Source organism: Ochotona princeps, chromosome X, assembly GCF_030435755.1.
Source record: "Ochotona princeps isolate mOchPri1 chromosome X, mOchPri1.hap1, whole genome shotgun sequence".
Lineage (NCBI taxonomy): Eukaryota > Metazoa > Chordata > Mammalia > Lagomorpha > Ochotonidae > Ochotona > Ochotona princeps.
Window position 1 is genome coordinate 44,660,464 of NC_080865.1, and position 24,387 is coordinate 44,684,850.

General features: G+C 42.2%; 1 protein-coding gene across 3 annotated transcripts in view; it reads right to left on the minus strand.

The window, feature by feature from the left end:
- Positions 1-24,387, minus strand: part of ZDHHC15 (zinc finger DHHC-type palmitoyltransferase 15) — a 110,511-nt gene that overhangs the window by 17,973 nt on the left and 68,151 nt on the right. The window contains exons 10-11 of one of the 3 annotated variants that reach the window (XM_004592769.3): positions 23,647-23,750; positions 1,262-1,341 (exon numbers count right to left, since the gene is read on the minus strand). In XM_004592769.3, coding sequence (XP_004592826.2) covers positions 1,295-1,341; positions 23,647-23,750 — 151 coding nt within the window. In that variant the 3' untranslated portion in view covers positions 1,262-1,294. Of the gene's footprint in view, positions 1-1,261; positions 1,342-18,987; positions 19,123-23,646; positions 23,751-24,387 lie in introns of those variants that run through there. The other 2 variants (XM_058659052.1, XM_058659051.1) reach the window with 2 other exon arrangements.

Below are 24,387 nucleotides of genomic sequence, written 5' to 3' on the forward strand. Positions count from 1 at the left end.
GGCTCCTGGCTTCAACCTGTCTGAGGCCTAGCTATGTAAGGACGTGGGGACTGAACCAGCAGAGAGAAATTATTTCTGTCTCTCAAATAGATAAACTAAATGAAAAAATTTAAATATCCTGAAAGTACTGCACTAAAGACAAAATTCCATCATCTGCACAAAAGAAGAAATTCAAGGGTCAAATAAGTTCAAGGGGAAACTCCAATATCCTGGTGAGTCATACAACTCATTAGCACGGTGAAAGCTCTGGGGATTTCTACAGGAAAGAAACTTAAATTTTGCTTCTAGGGCCCCAGCATGACAGCATAGTGGTTAGGGTCCTCGCCTTGCACTCCCAGGACCCCATGTGGTCGCCGGTTCTGGTCCCGGTGGCTCTGCTTCTCATCCAGCTCCCTGCTTGTGGCCTGGGTGGGCAGTCGAGGATGGCCCAGGGCTTTGGGGCCCTGCACCTGCGTGGGAGACCCAGAAGAAGTTCCTGGCTCCTGGCTTCGGATTGGCTCAGCTCCAGCCATTGTGGTCACTTGGTGAGTGAATCATTGGACGGGGGATCTTCCTCTCTGTCTCTCCTCCTCTCTGTACATCTGACTTTTCAATGAAGATAAATAAATCTTTAAAAAAATTTTTTTTGCTTCTACTTGCACCAGGATTTCCCAAATTTATTCTCCAGAGCAATTTTTCTCCCCTTCAACATCTGTTAAGTATTTCATTGAAACCCTTAGCAAAATGCTAAAATAAAAGCACAATTAAGATGAGAACCACAGACAACTGAAGTCTAGATATTACCACCACACAAGCTGTTTTGCTTAAACATCAATTATCAAGGCTTTGAATAAGAACAAACATTTAATTCTTTTTTCTGTTAAACCTGGCTTTTAAAAATGTAGTACCATACTGGAAACGGTAGGCCATGAAGTCAGTGAGTTTAAGGAGGACCTTTTTTGCCTGATAGTAGGTAAGAGTAGGTTGTTAACTGACCACAGAGTCACACAAAAAGAATCTATTTGTGATTGCTATCATTTCAGACACCTGGCATACACAAGGGCAAGATTTATAATTCACAGTAGGAAAGTATATAACCCGAATGGGATGGTTGGCTGGGGACCCCTGGCGATGTGTTGAATTTCTGCTTTTGTGTGCAGTACAGAGTGAAGAATTTAAGTTTTCTCGCCAGGGTAAGAGCTTAGCCCTTTCTGAGTTCTGCTGCAGGGCTGCATCTTAGCAGTCCATGTGGCACTGAATGTGCCTCCCTGAGAATACTGACCTGTCTGAGAGATGCAGGAAAAAGCGAAAACTGCTATGTTTCCGTTTCCACAGCAAGAGACGAAGAGGCTTCTGGATAATCTGTAACATTGAAAAACGCAGGTGAGTGCCATGCTTGGGCGTGGCCTTGAAGAGGTTCATGCGCTGGAAGCTTGATGCCTATGTGGCAGTGTTGCTGAATTGGAAATGAACTAGGTAGAGGTGGAGCCTAGCAAGAGGTAGGTCATTAGGTTCCCTCTCAGTGAAAAGGTGACTGAAGTTCTTGTGGGACCCCTGTTACTTCTCAAAAAGCCAGGTTGCTCTAAAAGTGAGGTCAAACTCTGGGTTTTGGTTCTTTCTGCATGTTGCCATTTCCCTTGCCATTTTGTCATGCAGCCTGGGGGCCCTTACCAGGACACCTGTGCCAGGCTGTTTGGATCCTCCAGCCACTAGAATTATGAGTGAAATAAACCCATTTACTCTATAAAACATCCAGCTTCATGCATTTCATTATAGCAACAGAAAACAGACTAAAAACAATGACCACATGCCCCTCTGTCTTAACTGGGTGGGGGTATTCATTCATTGACATTTTTTCCCCCTCGTCTAATCCCTGAAGACAGCAGACAGCTAGAAATCTCTAAAGACTGGTGTGGTACACAGAAGCATTTGTAAGCAACCCAGATATTCACATTCCAAGAACAGCCAACCTGTTCTAATATGAACTACGATTATTTTGTTTATCCTCATTATCTGATTTGTAATACCGGCTGGCATTTGACTTAAATAACTGTGCTGACAGCTCAACATCATCTGACTTTAATGGAATGTTGTGCATCTTACTATTCACAAAATTACCTTCTCTTGCTATTATTCCACCGGACATAATTGTGGTGGCTATTATAGTGCTTTAGGTGCCAATGTGTTTCTACAGAGGAATGAAATATTTAGAAAATAAGAGGTTTTGGGTTTAACAAGCAACATCATTTATGGTACAAATGCTTTGTTTCTGACCTCTAGCTTTTCAGGAGAACTGAGTACACTCTAAATCAGCTGGCTTAATGTGCAGATAATCGCTTTCTTCACACTTTCAGCATAACAATGTACTTGGCTCTTTAAGACTGAAAAATGGTGACAGTGGGTCAGTCCCCTAAGTTTCAACCTAATATCTTCTATGAAGTTAATCTACAATCTAGGGTGCTCCAAAAAGTGTGAGGTCTAGATCCCTAAAGACAGAGGCCAGCCAGATAGGGGTCAGGCGATTGGTGGACTCTCATACCACTGAGTTAACCAGACAGATGGTTGTTTTCTTCTAGAAAAGGTGAAGTAAAAGTGGCTCTGAGAATGTGTGAACTAATGGTCCCATGGTGGGCGCATCATCCCATTTTGTCAGGAATCCCAGATTTACAGGCTTCTTAAAAATGATTTATTGATTTAAAAGGCAGGGGGAGGGGGAGAGAGAGAGAGAAACACCAGAGCTGACCCAGGCTGAATGCAGGAGTCAGTAACTCCATCCACATTTCCCATATGGGTAGCAGGGACCGAAGGACTTGGGCCATCTTTCATTGCTTAGCAGGGAAATGGATCAGAAATGGAGCATCTGGGACATGAACTGGCCCCCATATGGGATACTGGCATTGTAGGTGGTGGTTTTATCCACTCTGCTCTATGCTGTCCCCCCTTCCAGGTATTCTTTTTTAAATTTTATATTTAATTGACACATAAAAATTGCACATTTACAAGATACTGTATCATGTACCTACACATGTAGATAGTAAGTATTGTCCAATCTGGGTAACAAATCCATACTGTCAAACAGTTAACATTTTCCATGGTTAAAACAGTCAAAATTCCTTCTTCCAGTTCTTTTTAGAGAAATATGCAGTGCTTTGTCATTAGCTATAGTAACCCAACCATGCCAGAGAACACAACTTCTTACTCCCATCTAACTAAACATTAGCAACAATTAAGGTATTCTTGTCCATCAGTTTGAATAGAAAGCAGTTGTTTGGGCCCAGATTTTCACTGAGAGAGATACAGAGAATAATTCATATTTGTCAAACCAAGAGAAAGGGGCACAGTAAGATTTAAGTATGTATCTTATTCTACCTATCCAATATTCCTACCAAGAAGGCACCTGAGAAAAAGGGAAAGATAATCCTGGAAGTTCAATGAACTTCCTTCCTTGCTGCTTTGGAAAAGTTATGCTAATTAGCTACTTGTTGATGATTGTCTCCGAATTTTGTAGGTTTGCTTTGGCAGCAAAACTTTCTAGAAGTTGGCTTTAAGGAATTGCTTGAATGAGTTTTTCTTTTTTCCACTGCAACTTGTTCTCATTTTGTTTTGGCACAGAACACTTTCTCCAAAAAAATTATTTGAATAAAAATCATGCTCTGTAAACATTGAGGGCTGAGATGGAAAACCTGACTGTTGACATTCTTAATGGTTTCACTCCCAGGTTACAAGGTACTCAACCTGTTGAAGACCAAACTGAAAAATGCAGATGTTTCAGAAAATCAAGCAACTCCCTGCTGATGCATTTGGGAAAGCAACGGAAGTCCTCTGCCATTTACATGGGAGATCAGATGCAGTTCCGGGATCTGCTTCAGCCATTTGGGGAGTGAATCATCAGATGAAATATCTATGTCCTGCTCTCTCTCTCACCCTTCCTGTCACTCTGCCTTCCAAACAAATGAAATAAATCTCAATGTTCCTGTCACACTATATCTCTTTTTCAGAAGGCTCTGTCAGTCTCTATCATGATGTTATCTATCCTAACAACATGTAGCTTCAATTCTGTTTTGTTTTAAAAACTTTTATCACTGTAGTCCATATTTTCTCCCTATTCTGATAGACTTGAGTTTAAGCCTCACTAACAAAATCAATCACATCCTTATCGTTTGTACCAAACAGTGCTTAGCACAAGGCTAAACTGACATTAGAAATGTAAAACATCAGTTTTCGGGCAATGAACTCACCAAACACTATGTCAGATGTATGTGTTTTTCTTATCTTTCCCTGTAATTACAAGTTCCTTTAGGGCAGAGACCACATTTTATTTATTCTTATATCCTTCCAGAGTACCTTGGCTGAAGTGTAGTCACAGGAAATTCTCTCTGAATTAAATTGATTGATTGATTCGAGATTTGCATTATTTAAGGCACACCCACCAATTCAGAGCTAAGGGTTAGACAATGTTAGGTAAAGCAATAAAACAGCACCCATGATATTTGTAGTAAATTTTCTAGGAGCTGAAGGCATAGGTATTTCTCTTTCATCTAGAAAGATTTTCCATGTCACCTGGAAAATGCATAGCAAGCCAAAGAAGTGCCCCTGCTAGCCCAGGGTATTATGTGTGATGCTTTCAGGGATGCAATGCGTATTCCTATTCCTGAGTAAGGGAACATGTAGAATAAGCTATTGCAAAAATGCTAAGCAAAGTGATAAGAGGGAGCAAGTAGATATATAGAGAATACATGATAAAACAAATTTGGTTTGGGGCTGCTATGCTGCAGGTTAGTCTGCTACCTGGGACCTCAGCAATACCGTATTGGTTTTCGTTCAAGATCCAGCTGCTCCACTTCTGATCCACCTCCATGATAATGAGCATGGGACCCAAACGGAGTCTCCTGGCTTTGGCATGGCCCACCCCTAGCCATTATGGACATCTGGAGAATGAATCAGCAGACAGAAAATGGTGCGCTTTCTCTCTCTCACTCTCTTTGTGCTTCTCCTTTTCCTCTGTAACTCTCCTTTCTGAACAAATAAATAAATCTTACAATAATGCAAGCTTACATTTACTTCTAGTACAAAATAGCATCTTTCTGAAGAAGCAAGGGAGCCATTTGATGAAAGGTATCAGGTTGTGGTTATTCAGTTGGAATTATGACCCCTCAACATCAGATGATATCATAAAACATTACATATTAGGGTTGAAAATGGGCTTTGACTAAGGCTCAGGGCTTGTCCAGCAGGATATCCTTTTACCTGACACGATGATGGATCAGGAGACTGGTCACATTAGGCAGGGCCATAACATTAAGTAGCACTCGAGAACCATATCCGGTGGTAGATTCTGTGTGGGATGTGTGGGCCACACCCTGTGGAAAGTCTAGCCCCACTGGTGCAAGCCCAAGAGTTTGGGTGGTTTTGGATTAAGCTAGCTGTGACCAAGGAGCCTGCCATCAATCACAGGTAAAGGGACCCGCAACAGTCTGGACTGGTCAAGGCAGCAGCACCTGAATGTGCATCCTGAATAGGGTGTGGGGTGGGCCAGGCTGCAATATTCACCAGCTCACATAAGGCCAAATGGAAGGCCAGACTGCGCCAGGCACTGGCCTAAAACCCATTGGCATGTATGAGAACTGGGTCTGGGAGTGGAACAAGTGGAGGAACTTGGGAAACTCTCCTGGGGAGTCATAGCTCCCGCTGGTGAACATGTGGTCCAGACCTGGGGGTCGGACAAGCTGGGCAAAGTAGCTCCAACAGTTGGCTAATGTGTAAATTGGTAATATAACAGGATGTACTGGGCAGGACTGAGCAAACCTTAGCCTATAAATGAAACTAGAAGCCAGGATGGAGCACAGGTCAAGCCAAGCTAGGCTCTTGCACCTAATGGTCTGCGTGAGTCAAGTATGCTAAGCCACAGTGTCTAAGGCAGAGGCCAGGACAAGTGAGGGACTGAGCCAAGCTGAGTCAGAGCAGCCACTGGCATGCTTGTGATCTATGGCTGGGAACAGGCCTGGTTGGGGAGCTAAGGGGACACCCTAACTGGGTTGAGGTTCCCACCAAGGGGCGCGTATACTGGAATGGGGGCTGCGTTCTAACTAGGAAACAGTTGTAGTCTCCCTTGGCGCAAGTGTGGACTGGGACTGGATGCACCAGGCCAGCCCAGACTCCAACACCGTCTGGTGTCCTGGAGAACCAGGATAGATGTGGGACTGACTAGGCTGGGTCTCAACCCCCTACTGAGCCATGTGTAAGCTGTATGTGGGTATGGACGAGCCATGGCTGGGCTGAAACATCCAACAACAAGAACCAGAATGGGTTGAAACCCAGCCAGGAAAAGCCACTATTCCTGCTAGGACAGGAGGTGAATTGAGTAGGGCTGGCTCATGGAACCCCTGGTATGCGCAAAATCTGGCACTAGGAGGGGTTCTGATGGAGGAGCCTGGGCAATTCCTCTGGCAGGACACAATCCCTGCATGAAAGAAAACAGCCCAGAATAGGCCATGGAAAGTTTCTCACTGGCATACATTTGGCATGGGTCGGGGGCAGAACAGGCTGAATCAGTTTATGTCATCCATCCATTGGCAAATCCGGACACCAGAACAGAGTGTGGGTCGGGCCAGGTTTGGTCGCGACAAAACCCAGTGCACAATATGGAATTGCCTGTACTGGATGTGACCGCAGCACCCAACCAGCACGCATGAGAACCAGGAATGGAGGGGGCAGAGCTGGCAGGGGGATTAAAGGGCTGGACAGCTACTCCCACTGGAGAGCGTGGGCTGGGATGGGGACAGACCAGACTAAGCAGGGCTACAACACCTGTGCACCTCATGTGGACTAGATCAGGAAAAAGCCAGGCTGGCCTGATTATTCCTACTGGTACAAGCATAAATCAGAGTGGGTGAGGGTTGTTTGGGCTTAGCCACAGCATCAGATAGCAGAAGCTGGCACTGGGGGCTAATTCTGTCAAGTCAAACCACAGAACCACCCGAAGAGTGCATAAACTGGGATTGAGAGAGACCTGGGAGGGAAATAGTGGGTTCCCCCCTCTTGGGTTACTACTCCCACGGGAGGGCATGAAAACTACAATAGCGGCTGGGGTGGCTAGACAGAGAGGCACTCAACAACATGCATGGGGGCTGGATAGTTGAGCTGGTTAGATGGAACTAAGCTTTAATACCCATTGACAAGTATGAGAGCCAAATGGGATGTGGGACAGACTGGACTAGTCTGCTACACATACTGGCAAACCAGGGTAGGGGGCGGGCCTGGTGGGGGTTATTGTGGGTCGCTCTGACTAGGCTGCAGCTCCTACTGGTTGATGTGAGGGTCAAGTACGTGCTGGGCAGAACCAGGCTGGACTGCAACACCCATTGGTTCCAGTACAAGTCGGGACTGAAACCAGAACCAACCCAGCAATTGAAACCACCAGCTGATCATGGAGATGGACTGCGCTGGGCCCTGTGCTTGCTAGAGCATACAAGAATCTGGTCTGGGAATACCACAAAGTTTCTTTGGGGATCTCCCCAATCGAAATGTTGGACTCAGAACCCTAGCCAAGAAAAGACAGAAGAAAGAACAAGTCAATCAACCACCTCAGCTGTGTGTTGGCAGCGAAATACTGGGCAAATGAAGACACTAACAATCAGTGGATTCTTCAACGACCTCACCGAGCTGGGAGTGGCGAAAATGGCAGTGATTCATAACTGGTGAACTATTAAAACCACTTGAGCAAGGATCTCAGAGCATGCCCCACATCCGGGACATGGGGTGGGTGGGAAACTGGGTGGGGCTTCTCCCTCAATATCCCCCTTTACCTCAGATACAAGAAGGAAACAATATGGACATAATAGTCTTACCCACTTCCCTATAGCCTCTGAAACTTTTTACCATAACTATGTAAAGATTGTCAACAATATAAATTAAAAAAAAAAAAGAAAGAAAACGGGCTTTGAGCACATGCATTTGAAACTAATGGTCAGAGAAGCGAGTTTTGAAAGTCAAATAGGGGGCCTGGCACAGTAGCCTAGTGGCTAAAGCCCTCACCTTGCATGCACCAGGATCCCATATAGGCGCCACTGTGTGTTCCAGATGTACTATTTCCATTTCAGCTCCCTGCTTGGGGCCTGGGAAAGCAGCTGAGGACCACCCAAAGCCTTGGGACCCTGCACCTGTGTAGGAGACCAGGAAGAGGCTGCTTGCTCCTGGCCTCAGATTGGCTTAGCTCTGACCATTGCAGCCCTGGGGGAGTGCACAGGTGGATGGAAGATCTTTCTCTATGGCTCTCCTTCACTCTATGAATCTGACTTTCCAGTAAAAATTAATAAAGTTGAAAAAAAAGTCACATGTTGGATCCAGTGTCAAAACCAGAAAATGTTTCTCAGGCTAGGTTTTATTTTTCTTTTTAAAATGATTTATTTTTATATTGGAAAGGAAGATTTACAGAGAGAAAGATCTTTCATCTGCTGTTTCACTTCCCAAATGACTGTAACGGTCCAAGCTGAGCTGATTTGAAACCAGGAGCCTCTTCCAGATCTCATACATGGGTGCAGGCTTCTAGGGACTTTGGCCATCTTCCATTGCTTTCCCAGGACATCGGCAGGGAGTTAGATGGCAAGTAGAGCAGTTGGGACAAAAACAGGCACCCATATGGGAGACCTCTGCTTACAGGTGGAAGATGAAATTGTTCAGCTACCATGCTGGCCCCAGACATCCCCCACTTCTGAGACAGTTTTACATTTCTGCTTTTAGCTAGGTGACTACCATCATTATTCGAATCATTTCTTCAAATAATATAATAAAATATAACAAACTATACTAACCTCAACCATCTTACCAAAAGATTCCCACTTATTTTTACCTTATTATTTATTCCTTTGTTTGCTACTTTCTCTTTATCGATATTTCACTTTGTTTTGGTGGGCACTATTCCTTTTCTGCGTGAAGAGAACATTTTTAAGTATCATTTGTAGGGCAGGTTTGGTAGAGACAAATTCTTTTAACTTTTCTTTACTGTGGAAGAATTTTATTTCATTTTCAAAGACGAAAGAAAGCTTTGCTGGATATGTCATCCTAGGCCAACATTTTTTTTTTCTTTCAGAATCTGGAATATGTCACTCCATTCTCTTCTTGCCTGTAGAGTTTCCTGTGAGAGGTCTCCTGTGAGTTTAATTGGCATTCCTTTATATGTCAGTTGATTTTTTTCACGTGCACCTTTAAGGATCTTTTCCTTATGTTCAATTGAAGAGAGCTTGATGATCATGTGTCGTGGTGAAGATTGCTTTTGATCAAGCCTGTTGGGAGTTCTGTGCCCCTCCTGGATGTTGTTTCCCAATTCTTTCTCTAGATTAGGGAAATTTTCCCTTATTATTTCATTAAATATATCTGTAAAACCAGTTTCTCTTTCTGTACCTTCTGGGACTCCCGTAACTCTTATACTTGGTCTCTTAATGGTGTCTTTCAATTCTTGTATCCTTTTTTTTTGCCTGATCCAGCTCTGCTTCCAGCTTTTTGTTTGCTTCCTCCTGGTGACAGGAAATTCCTTCCAATTCTGAGATTCTTTCTTCTGCCTCTTTCATTCTATTTTTGAGACTCTCCATGTACTTTTAATTTGCTCCACTGTATTCTTCCTTTCTGATGCATTAGCTTTCATTTGATTCTTTTCTTATGTGACATCTTCCTTAAATTTCTTGAATTCCTATGTTATGTGCTTCTTGTTGTTGATAAGAAATTTTATAACAAGTGTTTTGAATTCTGTGTCCCCCATTTTCTCGATGTCTTCCTCAGTTAACTCTGAGGTTGGCATAGGGTTTTGCTCCTTTGCAGGGGAGTCTTCAGTGACATTCATTGTGCCTTTGTCTCTTCTTTTGCTCTTGGTCGGTGTACTTCTTCCTTGGGGCAGGTTTCTAAGCTGTGTTACCCACAGGCCTACAGTTCGATTTTACTTATTGCCATTGGTACGTGTCTCTTTGCTTGCAGCCAATTGTGCCATTCCCTCCAGTGAGTTCCAGGTCTGGGTTCTTATGTGAGAATTCCACCATGGTCTCCATAGTCCCAGCTGCTGGCTCACCGCTCTCTACCTCCTGAGGCTGCAGCATAATCCCAACAACCTTTCTCCCACTTTGGATTTGAGCAGTTCCCAGGATTAGGGAGACACCAGGTGTCCTATGTAGCTAGGTTGTTGGTGGTGCTGATCTTGCTGGAACGTGCTGGCTATTAGGTCTGAGGGCCAGATGGACCTATTTTGACCCATACAATGCCAAATCGGTCCCTGTGGAACCAGTGCAATGCATTGAGTTCAGTGAGTTCTTGCCAAGCTCAGTGCATGCACAGCTCACTGTTGTCCTCTGCAGTCTTAAAATCTTTGTCATACTGGAAGAAATAGTGCCTGATGTGACACTACTAGAGTTCTTGATCTGCTGGCAGTCAGGTCTGAGGGTTGATCGGACCTATCTTGGGTGGAACCTGTAGGATGCCATGTTGTTGCAGTTCACTGAGGCAGAAATGAGTTCACTCCCAGCTTAGTGCATGTGCAGTACTGTCCCATAGCCTTTGCCTCCCTATACAAAATGACACCCAATTTGGCTCTAGGAAGCAGACTGGGCTGTCAAAACCACCCAGTTTCCATACTGCCTGCCTGGGACCTGCCACTCTGTCTCTGCCCCTGATCAAATCAAATAGACCAGCAGGATGAGCAGTTCCTTGTCTGGGTTCACCTCTGGAGCTCCCAGTGAAAGCCTGTTCTCACCTTATTGCTGCTGGAGTTTCGGTTGCTGGTGCAATTCAGATCACCGTTGGCTGAATGCCACTGGGGTATCAGTCACTGCAACCCCACACCATTGTATACGCTGCTTTCCTGTGTCTGTTAGTCTCCAGGTACCCCTCTGCCATTGTTCTATCCTCTTTTATTTCCTGGAATGTGTCCTCTCTACTTCACACTGGCTAATGTTTCTCCATCTGTTTAAACATATCCTTACCCTATTCTGCCATCTTGCTTCTCCATCCCAGGCTATGGTTTTATCCATGCTTCCCATCCTTCTATATTTGGTGAACGAAGCACAGGAATTGAGATAATTTCCTTTCAAGTGGATCTTAAAAAGTAAATAGAAGGCGACTAGACATTGTGGCACAGTGGATTAAGATGCTACTTGTGATGTCAGCATCTCATACCCAAGTGTAAATTCAATTGCCAGATGAGTTTCTTCTGATTCTCCTCCTTGTTAATGTTCCTGGGAAGTAACAGGTGATGGCTTAATTAATTGGGTCCTATCATTCATGTGAGAAACCTGTATAGAATTCCTAGCTCTTGGCTCCCAGTCTTGGCATGGCTCCGCCCTAGTCATTGAGAGAAGTTGGGAAGTGAACTAACGGATAAAAGATCTTTCCCTCCCTCCAGATTAGAGAAACTCAAAGTCACACAGTAAGTGACAGACACTACTCCAAAGTACAAATATTTAACGAATGTACCACCCAATAGCTCTCCTTTACTAGTTGTGTGACATTGGGGTTTTCCAGTTCGGAGTTTTCTCATCTATAAAATTGGATTATTTAATATTTATATCATACAAGTGATTATGATCATTAAATGTGACAAAACCTGTAAATCATGAATGTTTGTTGTACCATTTGAGTCAATCTAGTAATCATTTTCTATATGCAGCTCTATTTTGCAAGAGTTGCAAAGAACATGGAAATGAAGGTGACAAGGTCTCTTGTCTTCAGTTACTCCTATTGAGTTTTCTACTGCCCAGAGTCTTTACTGGAACAAGGCTACTTTCTTCCTGTACCCCTCAATGTGAAGTCTCATGAATTGCAACTTGGGAGTTTCTTTGTAACCTTTGGCCTCTTGATTTCTTGCCATCATCTAGATCCTAACTAACCTTAAGGCTCAAATTCTACCCCATTTATGAGGCTTTTCACCACTAACTTAGTCCATAAGAAATCACCCTTTCCTTTGAATTTCCAGTGCAAACTTTATGATTCTACCCATTTGGTCAATAACATATCCTACATTGTGTTTCCTTAGGTAACTTCATGGATGTGCCCTAGTCACCAAATACATTTAACAAGTGTTAGTTTCTGATTGTTTCCCTCATTTTCCTATTGAATTCTTGGTCAAACAGCTAAATACCTTACTCCAAATGGTACTGTTTCCCATATGCAGGAATAAGAGAAAATAGCATTTTGGAAAACATCCTCTTATCTTAACATCCCAAAAATGCTACCATAGTATGATTCATAGGAAGATTAGTTTTGAAGGTGTTAGTACAGGTCAATATATTTTGAATTCCTAAAGAGACAGCTGACTGAATTGACTGAAAATCCTAAATTGACTGAAGCTAAGGACTCTGTTGCAGTTGGCCCTACCTATCACAACTAAATAAATAAAGGCAATTTGGTACCTCTGAAGAAGCACAATCTTTGAGGCAGAAACTGTGGATTTAACTTAGGGCTGTAAATTCTGAAGAAGTGTTTAAAAGTTTCTAAGGTACAATCAGAGGTCTGGCTAGGACTCAAAGATCAAATGATAAGGTTAAAATTTTTCAAGCAAGATTCAGTGGCTGTCTCTAGCTGGGAGGTAATTGCACAGAATATCACCCAGAGGCTTCTTCTAAACAACAAAGCTCTTGATGTGAAAGGCCTCTTGTCTCTGAACCAGAGCTCTTGTAGGCAGGATATACTTGGAGAGTCTGAGCTGTGATGAAAAGAAGGGCTCTCACCAATCCTCTCTGAAGGTCCAGGGACTACAGCATTCTCTGGCAGATGATGGAAATGTACTTTGACAGGAGTATCACTTCATCATCTTCCTGAAACAACATTTTCTTCATGCCACTGTGCACAAACTTTCAGTAGTTCCCTATCACCCTCAGAAAAAAGTTCGTAGGCTATTTAAGGTCTGAATCAATTTGACAGTTTACATGCTGAATTATCTAACTCATTTGGTCAATAACATCTCCTGTACTTACTTTGTTAGGCATATCTCTTATTTCCCCAATCAAATCTAAGACTGTTGAGTTCACAGAATATACTCATACAATGCTCCTTGTGGGGCCGATGTGATTGCCTTAGTAGCTAATTGTTAAACCCTAGTTTATTTCTGTTGTTATTCTAACAGGTTATTTGTCATGGCAGCAAGCACAACCAGATTGGAAATAAATCGGAAACCTCTTCTACCTTGAGCACTACTAATGGGTGTCAAAAAAAAAGTTAAATCCAAATGAAGGAGTAAGAAATTAGGCTATTTATGCAACATCTAATCCATTAGAGTCTGAAGTCAATATTGTTTCCAGAAAATTGTCCAGCATTTAACAGGAAAGAGACTTATTCTTCCAAATTCTAATTATCATTTATACTGGAAGTTTCTAAACAAATTCCAGCAAGTTTTATTTTCATGTTATAGAGATCATTTTACTAGATAGTATACCTCTGGGGTATACTCTTAAAATTATCAAAATAAATTAAAAAGCTCATTTCCAGTCTAATCAGCCAAAGATAAAAGCAATTTCTGCTAAAGATCTTTTACTGCTGAGTTCTTTTTTTTTTTTCTTTTTCTTTTTTTTTCTCACTGGCAATAAAACACATTTTTTAAAATTGATTACATTGCATTATGTGTTACAGTTTTATAGGCACTGGGATTCCCCCCACCCCTCCCCAAACCCTCCCCCCATGGTGGATTCCTCCACCTTGTTGCATTACTACAGTTCAAGTTCAATTGAGATTCTTTCATTGCAAGCATCTACCGAGCATAAAGTCCAGCTTCTTATTGTCCAGGTAAGTTCAATGGTTTCTTGTGGAGACCATCTCTGGTCTGAAGGTAGAGCCGGCAGAGTATCATCCCGATCAATTAAAAGCCCCGACATTACGTCAGTAACAATTTATAAAGTTATGGAATTAGTTGACATGGTATTGGGTAACCAACATGTTAAAAGAGAAAAAAAAAAGAATGCAAGTTCTGAGCCACATCCTGTGACTTCTACATTGACATTTCAATTATTAGTTTATATACAACCGGGTTCTATACACCTTAAAATGGCTATAGATTACTATTCAGCTGTCTCATGTCTATTTTCATTATAGTATTTAGCATTATATAACGTTGAAGCATGATTTTGCTGAACCTGGCTGTTTTTCGGGTAGTCTAACTCTATAACTCTACCAAGACATATGTCAACAGTTTAGGTGAACAGTTTTAGGAGGAGTGTGCAGAGAAATCTTCAATACCCTAGTGAGGAGTAACTAATCTTTGTGTCCCACCCAGTGAGGTATAAGTGAAGCCATGCTGATGCTGAGTTCTTTTAAAATGTTTTCCTTGTTACAGTTTGTACAATGTGTAGTGTAACCGGAATAGGTTGTACATAACCTGGGGCTCGGTTTTTGACCTGAAGCTTTCCACTGAATTCTCAAACCAGGCTGATGGAATAAGTAGGTGAGAAGAAGGAAAGAAACTGACTTTCCCCTCTTTGCTAGGAAATAAAGGAACTAAGTCTGATGGATAGATATCACATCATTACAACTGGCAAACACTGACCTTGGGTACTTATACCAGAGCTTAAATTGAGTTCAGTTCCTGTCAGGAACCACAAAGTAGACGTTACTGGAAAACTTTTTGATGATTCAATCTGTAGGTTCAGCCAAAGCAATCAATGAAAGGGAGATTACCATGAGTTTAGGTTTGTCTTAGAAAACAGGAGGAGCTGGAGAGTTTTCTGTAAACTCTGGAAACTTCTGATTCTCTTTCATGGCTATCATACATGGCTATCATACATGGCTCAGGTAACTTACTTCCTTTGTAGCTTGGGCAAATCCACACCAATGATAGATACTTCATGGGACAGTGTTAAGGAAGATGTATATTACACATACTTTAATTTGGCCTTCTCTGTGGGAGGACTCCAATGTAAGGACAGCAGGTCTCTTGAAATTGCTTATCGGAGTCAATATAAAAACAAACCTCTTATGCCTCCTTGGTGAGATCTTCAGAGTGAATTTCCCTAACAAGTGGGCTATATTTCTATTTATCCTTAAGTATTTCTTGATGAGAACATCTCTGGAGCCAGGCAATACATAATGCAATCAGCAGCATTGATAAAAGAGTTGCTCCCAGATGACATTAGAACGATGACAGAGTAAGAGATCCTGGCATCCCTTCCCCCCTAACAAATAGAAACAATTTGTCAGCTATCCATGAATTAAAATAACTCTGGAACTGCTCAGGAGTCCACTTCAAAAGCTACAGGCACACACTGGGAGGAAAAAACCCAAGATTTACTACATAAAAGGAGTTGCAAGGACAGTATCATTTTTGTTTGCATCACCCCATCCCCTAAGCTGGCACAGCAGGGAGACAGAATAAATTTAACCAAGCATTAAAAAAATCTATACACTGAAAATTATCAAGCAATAATGAAATAAAGAGGGCACAAATAAGTGGGAAGAAATCTCATGTTCATGGAGTAAAAGGATGAATATTATTGAAATGTCTATATTCGCCCAAAGCAATCTATACATTCAGTGCAATTCCTGTCAAAATTCCAAGGCAATTTTTAAAAAGTAACAAAAAAAAAATTTTTTTAAGATTTACTTATTTTTATTACAAAGTCAGATATACAGAGAGGAGGAGAGATAGAGAGGAAGAACTTCCGTCCGAGGATCCACTCCCCCAAGTGGCCGCAACGGCTGGTGCTGCACCGATCCAAAGTCGGGAACTAGGAACCCCCTCTGGACCTCCCACGTGGGTGCAGGGTCCCAAAGCTTTGGGCCATCCTCGACTGCTTTCCCAGGCCACAAGCAGGGAGCTGGATGGGAAGTGGAGCTGCCGGGATCAGAACTGGCGCCCATATGGGATCCCGGCGCGTTCAAGGCGAGGACTTTAGCCACTAGGCCACGCTGCCAGGCCCAAAAAAGTAACAAAATTTATAAGGGACCACAAAAGATCCTGGACAGCCAAAGCAATCATGAGAAAGAAAAACAAAGTTGGAGGCATCATTATATCAGATTTCAAACTATGTGACAACGCTATAGTAATAAAAGCAATATAGTACTGACATAAAAACAGACACATTGACAAATGGAAGACAAAACAGAAGAGTCCAGAAGTAAATCAAAGCATACCGTCAGCTAAATTTTTTATATGAGTAGCATTAATTTATAATAGGGAAAAAATATTCTTTTCCATAAATGCTGTTGAAAAAACTGGATATTCACGTGGAAAATAATAAAACTGAACCTTTATCTTGCACCATACACTGAAAAGATAAAGTGGGTAACAGACCTAAACCTAAGACTTAAAATTGTAAAATCTCTAAAAAATAATGTAGAGGCAAAGATGTTTGACACTAGTCTTGGCAAGGATGTTTTGGGATATGACACCAAAAGCACAAGCAAAAAAAATATTTGGGACTATATCAAACTGATATAACTATATACATATATATAAAAAATATATCAAACATGTACGTGTTATATATATGTATATAACAAACTATATAGTTCCTATGACATGGCAAAGGAAATAAACAAAATGAAAAGGCAGCCTGAAGAATCGGAGAAAATATTTATGAGACACTTATTTGATAAGGAGCTAATACCTAAGATATAGATATTTTGCAACTGCTGACACAATTGCATAGCAAAAAAAAAAAAAATCAACAACCGGATTAAAAATGGGCAAAGGACACAAATTTTGTCGAAGAATAAATACAAACAGCCAACCAATATTTAACATACAAAGGTGCCTAACATTAACAATCATTGTGGTACTACAAATTAAAAAACCACCTAAGAAATCAATTCACATCTTTTAGGATCGCTATTGTCAAAAAGTCAAAAGATATCAAGTCTTGGCAAGGATGTGGAAATAGGAAATCCTTTACACTGTTGATGGAAATGTAAATTGGTGCAGTCATAATGAAAAATAACATGGAGGATCCTCACAAAATTAAAAACAAAACTATCATTTTGACTCAGCAATCTCTTCTGGGTAGATACCCAGAGAAATTGAAATCAGCATATCACAGAGACATTTACACTTCCATGTTTATCGCAGCACTACTCATAATAGCCAAGATATGGAAATAATGGAAATGTTTGCGAGTAGGCAAATAAACTGTGATATACAAGATTATTATTCAACTTTTTAAAAAAGAAGGGCTGAAATCCTGCCATTTGCAATAAAATGGATAAAATTTGACATAAATTAGCACAAACTAACATAATACATGATCCTTCTTATGTGTGGATCTAAAAAAAAAACACATAGAAATAAGACAATAGGATAATGGCTATCAGCAGGAAGTGAGAGAAATGGGAGGTTTAGCCAGTGTTTTTAAAATGGCAGTTATGTAGGGTAAATAAATCTAGAGATCTAAAGTGCAACATTGAGACTACAGTTAATAATATTGTACTACTGCCTACAGGAAATTTTCTAAGAGAGTTGATTTTAGTTATTCTTACCACACATGCATACAAAATAAGTATGTGGAATGATGTAGATGTTAAATTACTCAACTCTAGTAATCACCTCATTATGTATATGCACATTTACTTAACAGGTTATTGTTACTACCATATTATATTATTTCATATATATTTTAGAATGGTTTACATTACGCAATGTATATCATTTATAGTAAGCTAAGTATTATACTTTGAGCTAGAAATCAAGCCCTGGCATCAATCCTTAAAAACATAATGTTGCATGCTTTAAAATTTTTACAATCAATAAATAAAAAAGTATACACATAAAAAAACCAAAAAATTACATTATTGTAAATGGAAGAAGTCATTTTCCTCTGGTGGTGTCTGTCAACAATTCTGTTAAGTTCACTGCCTAGGGAATATTGGCTGCAGTTACTTTTGGATTGCCAGGGATACTGTATCTCAAATAAATGTTCAGAATCAAAGAACTCAGCAAATAATTTTAAAGGAGAGATGACTGGAAAATGGCATAGGCTTTGTCATTTGTGGAAACAATAAAAGGATACAAAATATTCATAAAGGTATTAAAGCCATAAAGACAAAAAAAATTTTCAGAAATCAGCTCTACCAGAAAATACTAAGGAACTAGAGTTAGTTCCACTGAGAAGGCTGGAAGAGTTCTTCATGGGTTTCACCCACAGGGAGACTTTGACTCACAGCAGTTTGCATTTAACCGCCATCCTGAGAATGATACTCAGCTTATTATTCATGGAACCTTTGACAGGGCCATAAACATCACCCACTCAATTTGGAGGAAAGGGATCCCAGTTTTGAATAGAGTAGAAGGACATGATACAAGCCCTAATATTTTTATTTAGGCTACAGAAAAACTTACATGAGCAAAAGCAGTAATAAAAACAGACATTTCTGGATCACTTCCTCAAATCTAAAACATAGTATCAAGTCTCTTAAAAAATCTTTATAAAGATGCCCATTGAATCTGCTCTGAAGATCACATGGAACTAATGCATCCTGCAAGGCAGTGGATCATGGCTCAAGTGCTTGGGCCCCTGTCACCCACATGGGAGACCCTGAAGGAGTTCTAGTTGTTGCTGGCATTCAGAGACCAAATCAGCAGATGGAAAACCTCTCCCTGCTTTTCAAGTAGAACAATATATGTGGAAAAGTAATCTTCCCATAATGTGATGCTACATGCACACTTAAAGGGTCTTACCTGTCAAGTCAATACTCAGAAAAGTGTACTTTTCACCATAGTATTATCTCAAACTAGGTAAAGATCCAATTAAGTCAGGACAAGGCACTGGGTACAGCCATTAAGATGCAACTCAGGACACCTGCATTCCATATTGGAGCGTCTGAGTTCTGGACTCTGATGACTCAAGTAGTTGACTCCCTCTCATCCTAATGAGACAACTGGATTAAGCATCTCTCTCTCTCTTTCAAATAAATTAAATATATTTTTACAAGATTCGTTAAGTCCCTGATTTCTTCAGAATTTATTCCTTTTTATACTAAGCTTTATAATTTCCATTTTTATTTTTATTTTTAATATTGTTTACATAGTTGAGTGGGATGCATGCCCATATGGACTTCTGATTAGGGTGGGGAGTGTCAGATATGGAGGAAAGTGGATGGGACAAATGTTTCAGTTTTTGTTTTCTCCTGTGTCCACTGTGACGGGAACAGAAGCCATTTCTTGCTGTCAATCCAGATCAACACCTAGGGATGGGGGACAATCATTGGATGACACCTTAGACACCCCACTGTGGGGAAGAGTATTCCCAATGTATTACTTAAGTGATTTTGAGAGTTCTGAGACACTTTCAAGTTCATGGCACCACGGTTTAGAAAATCTTTCCAAGGTCTGTTGGCAGGGAGTCCACCTTAGTGCAATCACAGACCCAGACATTTACTGCAAAGCTTGTTCAACCTGTTCTGTTTTCTGTCCCCTGACCAGGCACTCAACGTTCTCTGCTGGCCTAGATGAGCTGACTGTCATGTCCTCTGTGTGCATCTGGGCATGCTGTCCACTGCACAGGCATCAGCAAATGAGGAGGCCCAGTCCTCATACATATACTCCAAAACCAGATCTTGTGATTTCACTTGTGGCCAGGGTTTGAGTTCAAGAATCTAGTTGGAGAGTCCCCAAGAAACCTTGCCTGGGCTGATCTCAGACTTGACTCGTGTGCACCAGCTAGTGCAGGATCAGGTTCAGTCCATCACCTGCACCAGCCAATGCACATATTGGTAGATGCGGCTGTCTGGTCAGTTCTGCCCCCAGCTCCATCTATCAGGCAAACCTATGGATGCCACAACCCAGTCTGGGGAACCCCCAATCATTCCTATCAGACCCACAACCAGCCCCAGTTTTGTGTGTGTTGGTATATTCTGTGGCCTAGCCTGGACTGTCCTTCATTCCATCTCACTTTTGTGAGTACCCATGGGTGCTCTGGCTTAGCTTAGACCAAAAAGCCCCCAGCCCTGAATGACATGCATGCCAACAGTCTTACCACTTTGTCCACCCCAGTTCGCTTCTAGCCCTGGATGTCATGCCCACCAGCAGAAGCTGCAGCCTAGCAGGGGAGTGCCCACAGTTCCTCTATCAGGCCCACTCCTAGGCCCAGATTTTCCACTTGCCAGGGAGCACTGCAGTCCAGCCTGATTTGACTAGCACCTAGTTCCGGCACATGCCAACAGAGGCTGCAGCCTAACGTGGCTGGCCTGCATTCATTCTGGTTCTCGTGCCACCAGTGGGTATGGCAGCCTCGCCCAGCTTGGTCCATGCCCAAACCTAGTTCACATGCCAGTTGACATGTGCTACAGCCCTGCTTGGACCAGCCTACCCACAGCCCCAGCTCTCATGCTCACCAGTGGCCTAACAGGGATACCCCTAAAGTTCTCCTATCAGGCCCACTCCCAACCCTGGGTTTTGCATGTGCCAGGGGGTGCTATGTCCTAGTCTGGCATGGCCCATACCCATTCCTGGCACAGTGGGTACTGTGGCCTAGCCCTAGGGGCCTACATCCATTCCAGCTTTTGCCAGTAGGTGCTATAGCCTAGTCCATACTGGCTTATCCCAGACATGGCTCTGATGTGAACTGGCGGGTGCTGCTGTCTAGCCCAGCCTATCCTGCCCCTAGACCTAGCCTACGCACATGCTGATGGAATGTACAGTCTTGCACAGCCTGGTCTGCCCCCAGCCCCAGTTCGTGCACTCATTTGTGGGAGGTGCAACCCAGCAGGGACTCCTCAAAGTTCCCCTACCAGGTCTGGTCCCAGCCATGGACCTTGTGTATGCTGGCAGGTGTTGCAGCCTAGTCCAGCTGGATGTGGCTCACATTCTGTCTTGGACCTTCAGTATGCCAGTGGGTGCTGCAGCCTGGCCTGCCTGTAGATCTGGCCCACACATATACTGAGGAGTGCTGAAGCTTTGCCTGGCTTGGCCCATCACCATTCCCGGTTATTGTGCTCTCTAGCGGAAGCTGTGGCCTAACATGGGAGTTTTCCAAGTTCCCCAGCCCCAGAACCTAGGAATGCCAGGAGGTGCCATGGCCTTGCTTGGCATGGTCTATCCAGGCCTTTGCATATATCGGTAGGTGTTGTAGCCTAGTCCATCCAAGCCTCCTCCCAGCCCTGGTACAAATGAGTGTTGTTGAGTTCTCCAGTCCATCCTGGCTTAGCCTATCACCATCCCCCGCTCTCAAGCAACTGACAGATGCTGCAGTCCCACAGAGGTGACCTCATAAATCCCTTACAAAATCAGCCCCCAGATCTGGTTCTCTCTTCTGGTGGGTGCTGTGACCCAGTCTACTGTGGCCCACCCAGTGTTCCAAAACTGTCACACTGGTACTGCAGCCTAGCTCAACCAAGCTTTCATGTGTGAGCTCATGGGAAGTGGGTGATGCCACTTAGCCCAGCCCAGATCTCCCACATGGCTGGGTACCTTGGCCTGGCCCAGACATGCCCTCAGGTCTCAGCTCCCTTGCATAGCCATGAGCACAGTTGTCTGGTTGACAGAAATCCCTAGAGTCACTCCCTACCTGTCAAACATGTGTTCGGCAGTCCTTGCTCCAACACACTCCCAGAACCTTTTCCCAGAACAATCTGCAGTTCTCAAACCACACAGTGGCATGTGGCATGCCTGGGGGCTGGGAATGCGTCTCTCAGCCACCATCCCCCACCTTCTGCTACACTATTGTGCAGTTTCCACCATATCTTTAAAAAAACAGGATAAACAACTATGCTGACACACTGGTACAATTAACACAAATTTGGTATTAACCAAGCTTGGAACAACCAGTAACTATTGGCTGCTTTACTCCTAGCAGTGTAACACATTCCTAGTTAGAAAGCAGACTAGGCAGTTACCTAAAGCTAGGGAGAGCTTAGGTCTGTTTCTTCTTTTTTTTCCTTAAAGATTTTTTTATTGGAAATACATATTTACAGAGAGGAGGAGAGAAACAGAAAGATCTTCCATCCACTCATTCACTCCCCCAAATGACCACAACAACGAGAGCTGAGTTGATTTGAAGGCAGGAGCCTCTTCCTGGTCTCCCATGCGGGTGCAGAGTCCCAAGGCTTTGGGCTGTCCTTGACTGCTTTCCCAGCAGAGCGCTGGAAGTGAAGTGGAGCAGCCAGGACAAGTACCGGTGCCCATATGGGATCCCAGTGCTTCCCAGGGAAAGATTAGCCAATTGAGCCATCACAGCAGCCTCTCCTTGCTACCCTGCCCCAAGTTTAAGTTTCTTAATTCCAGAGTTATTATTTGTAATTATTCTAAGTAAAAGTATATTCAGAAAGCCTGAAAACTGAAGGTTGATAAGTCAAAATATACTCAGATTTCCAATAGTCAGCAGGAGGCAAGGTTGTTGCTTGTGTTCTTTGGGTTGGGCAAACATTGTTTTCTTCAGTAACTATGGATTTTGGGTTTTTTTTTTGTCTTCCTTAGTCCTGGCAAAAAGCTTTCCCTCTAAAAGTAAACTTCCAGGTTTAGAACTTGGGGCCTGGATATTTTAACTGGGTAAAAGTTTAAAAATGCTGGTTTTCCTCTGTGCCTTTCAATGTCCTTCAGTCTCACCACAGGTATAGGTTGTGTTAACTATTATGAGTCTCCACTCAAAATTGCCACTGGCTACTGCTTTACTGGGATCAGCAGCTATAAACCAGTTTCTGCCGCCTGCTATTAGCAACATAGGTAGATGTTAGAGGCACAGAAGTAGGCAGAGCGACAGGTAGACAGAAAGCACAGGACTGGCAATGGGGATACATAACATGAGAATAAAACTGAGTTCTTCACCATCAAAGGCCTCGAGATGATACAATGATCTAGCAGGAGAAAATTGGAGGAGCAAAGTTCTGCTTCCTTTATTTTCCTTTGCTCTTTTATCTTCTAGAAAAGTAGACTACCATGTCTGAGAAGGTTTGCCATGATATAATACCTTTTATTGTTTTTCATTTTTATTAAAAAAATTACATCTACAAGTTGTGCATATTTATGGGAAACTATGTGGTATTTTGGGACATATATACATCACAAACATATTTATCTCTTCAGGCATTTAACATCTTTTTTGACAGTGAAATAATCCAAAATCCTATCTTTATCTTTGCTGTGGAGAAATAGACACTACTTTAACATTACATCCTACCATTCAAGAGAAGCCCAGAACTTCTTACTTCTATCCCACTATAACTTACCATCCACTAATCAATCTTTGTACTTCATTCCCTATGCCCCCTTTCTTCTCAAACCTGTGGTAACCACCACTATCCTTGTCTACAAGGTCACCTTTTTAGACTCCACATATGAGTGAGTTAACACATTTCAAGTATTCTGAAAGAGGGTACACTAGTAAATTAAATTAAACCGAATGAAAGAGGGTAGAGATAAGGTACTGCTCATTCATTGGATGAACTAAAGCTTTACACTACCCAGCAGGATTGTTTACAAACATGCACAGCACTCTTTGTTAGTTTCTTGATTTCTTTGATTGGTTATAAATTATGTACCAAACTGGTAAGGGACCTCACAAGCTTCCATCTTATTGCACCCAATATGTCCACATTTTGTTAAACAATGATCCTGATCCTACTTTATCCAGAGGATACTTACAAGACTGACATGCTTATGATAATCCATCTGGACACTATGCCTTTGACACATCATATTGGTTGTACTAAGATGGATCTTACAATACGGTTGGTTTGTCAGGTGAAGATAAGACTTCTTTTGAGCCAGCTTACCTCGGTTGTCATCCTCATTGTCTTCCCAAGGCTCTTCATTTGCTAGCAGTGGATTCTGTGACTCATTCATAGACCTCATGGGGAAGGAGTGGCCATCACCGGGGCTGGTGGGGAAAGGAAGACATGAACTTTTGTGGCTGACAGGGACTTGTTTTTTAGGGTAATAATCTTCAGTACTGAGAGGCAGATTCCCAGGAACATTTTAGGTTTATTTTCTAAAGTGATGGTGTAATATATCCTTGTAATAGCATCATTCATTTCTTATATTGCCTTCTACTTCCATATGTTGTTTGTATGTATCAGTATTGATCATAAAAAACTTACTTTCCACAATGCCCAGTAGGACAATATGCACACACATATTTAGTGATGCTGATCCCAATTTATATCGTATTATTTTACTGCTTTGGCTCTAATTTTTCAAGAAATTTGAGCAGAATCGTCGAGTTTTTAATGGTGATAAGTTGCTGTGAATTGGAGGGACATAATTGCCTGGATGGGTATCCTGTTATTTATTTGGTTTTATAGAAAAAATGTTTATCAGGAACTATGAGAGTCAGAGTTAGGTATCTCAAAAATACAGATTTTGGAGACAATTATCCACATTTGTGATACACTTTGTGACAATCTACAGTAAGTGAGGGCCACCTCACTGGTTAGTTTCTGGCCATTAACAAATGGGATATATGGGGGGCATTTAGCAGTTTGAACACTTGTTTCTATCTATCTGAATAAACTTCA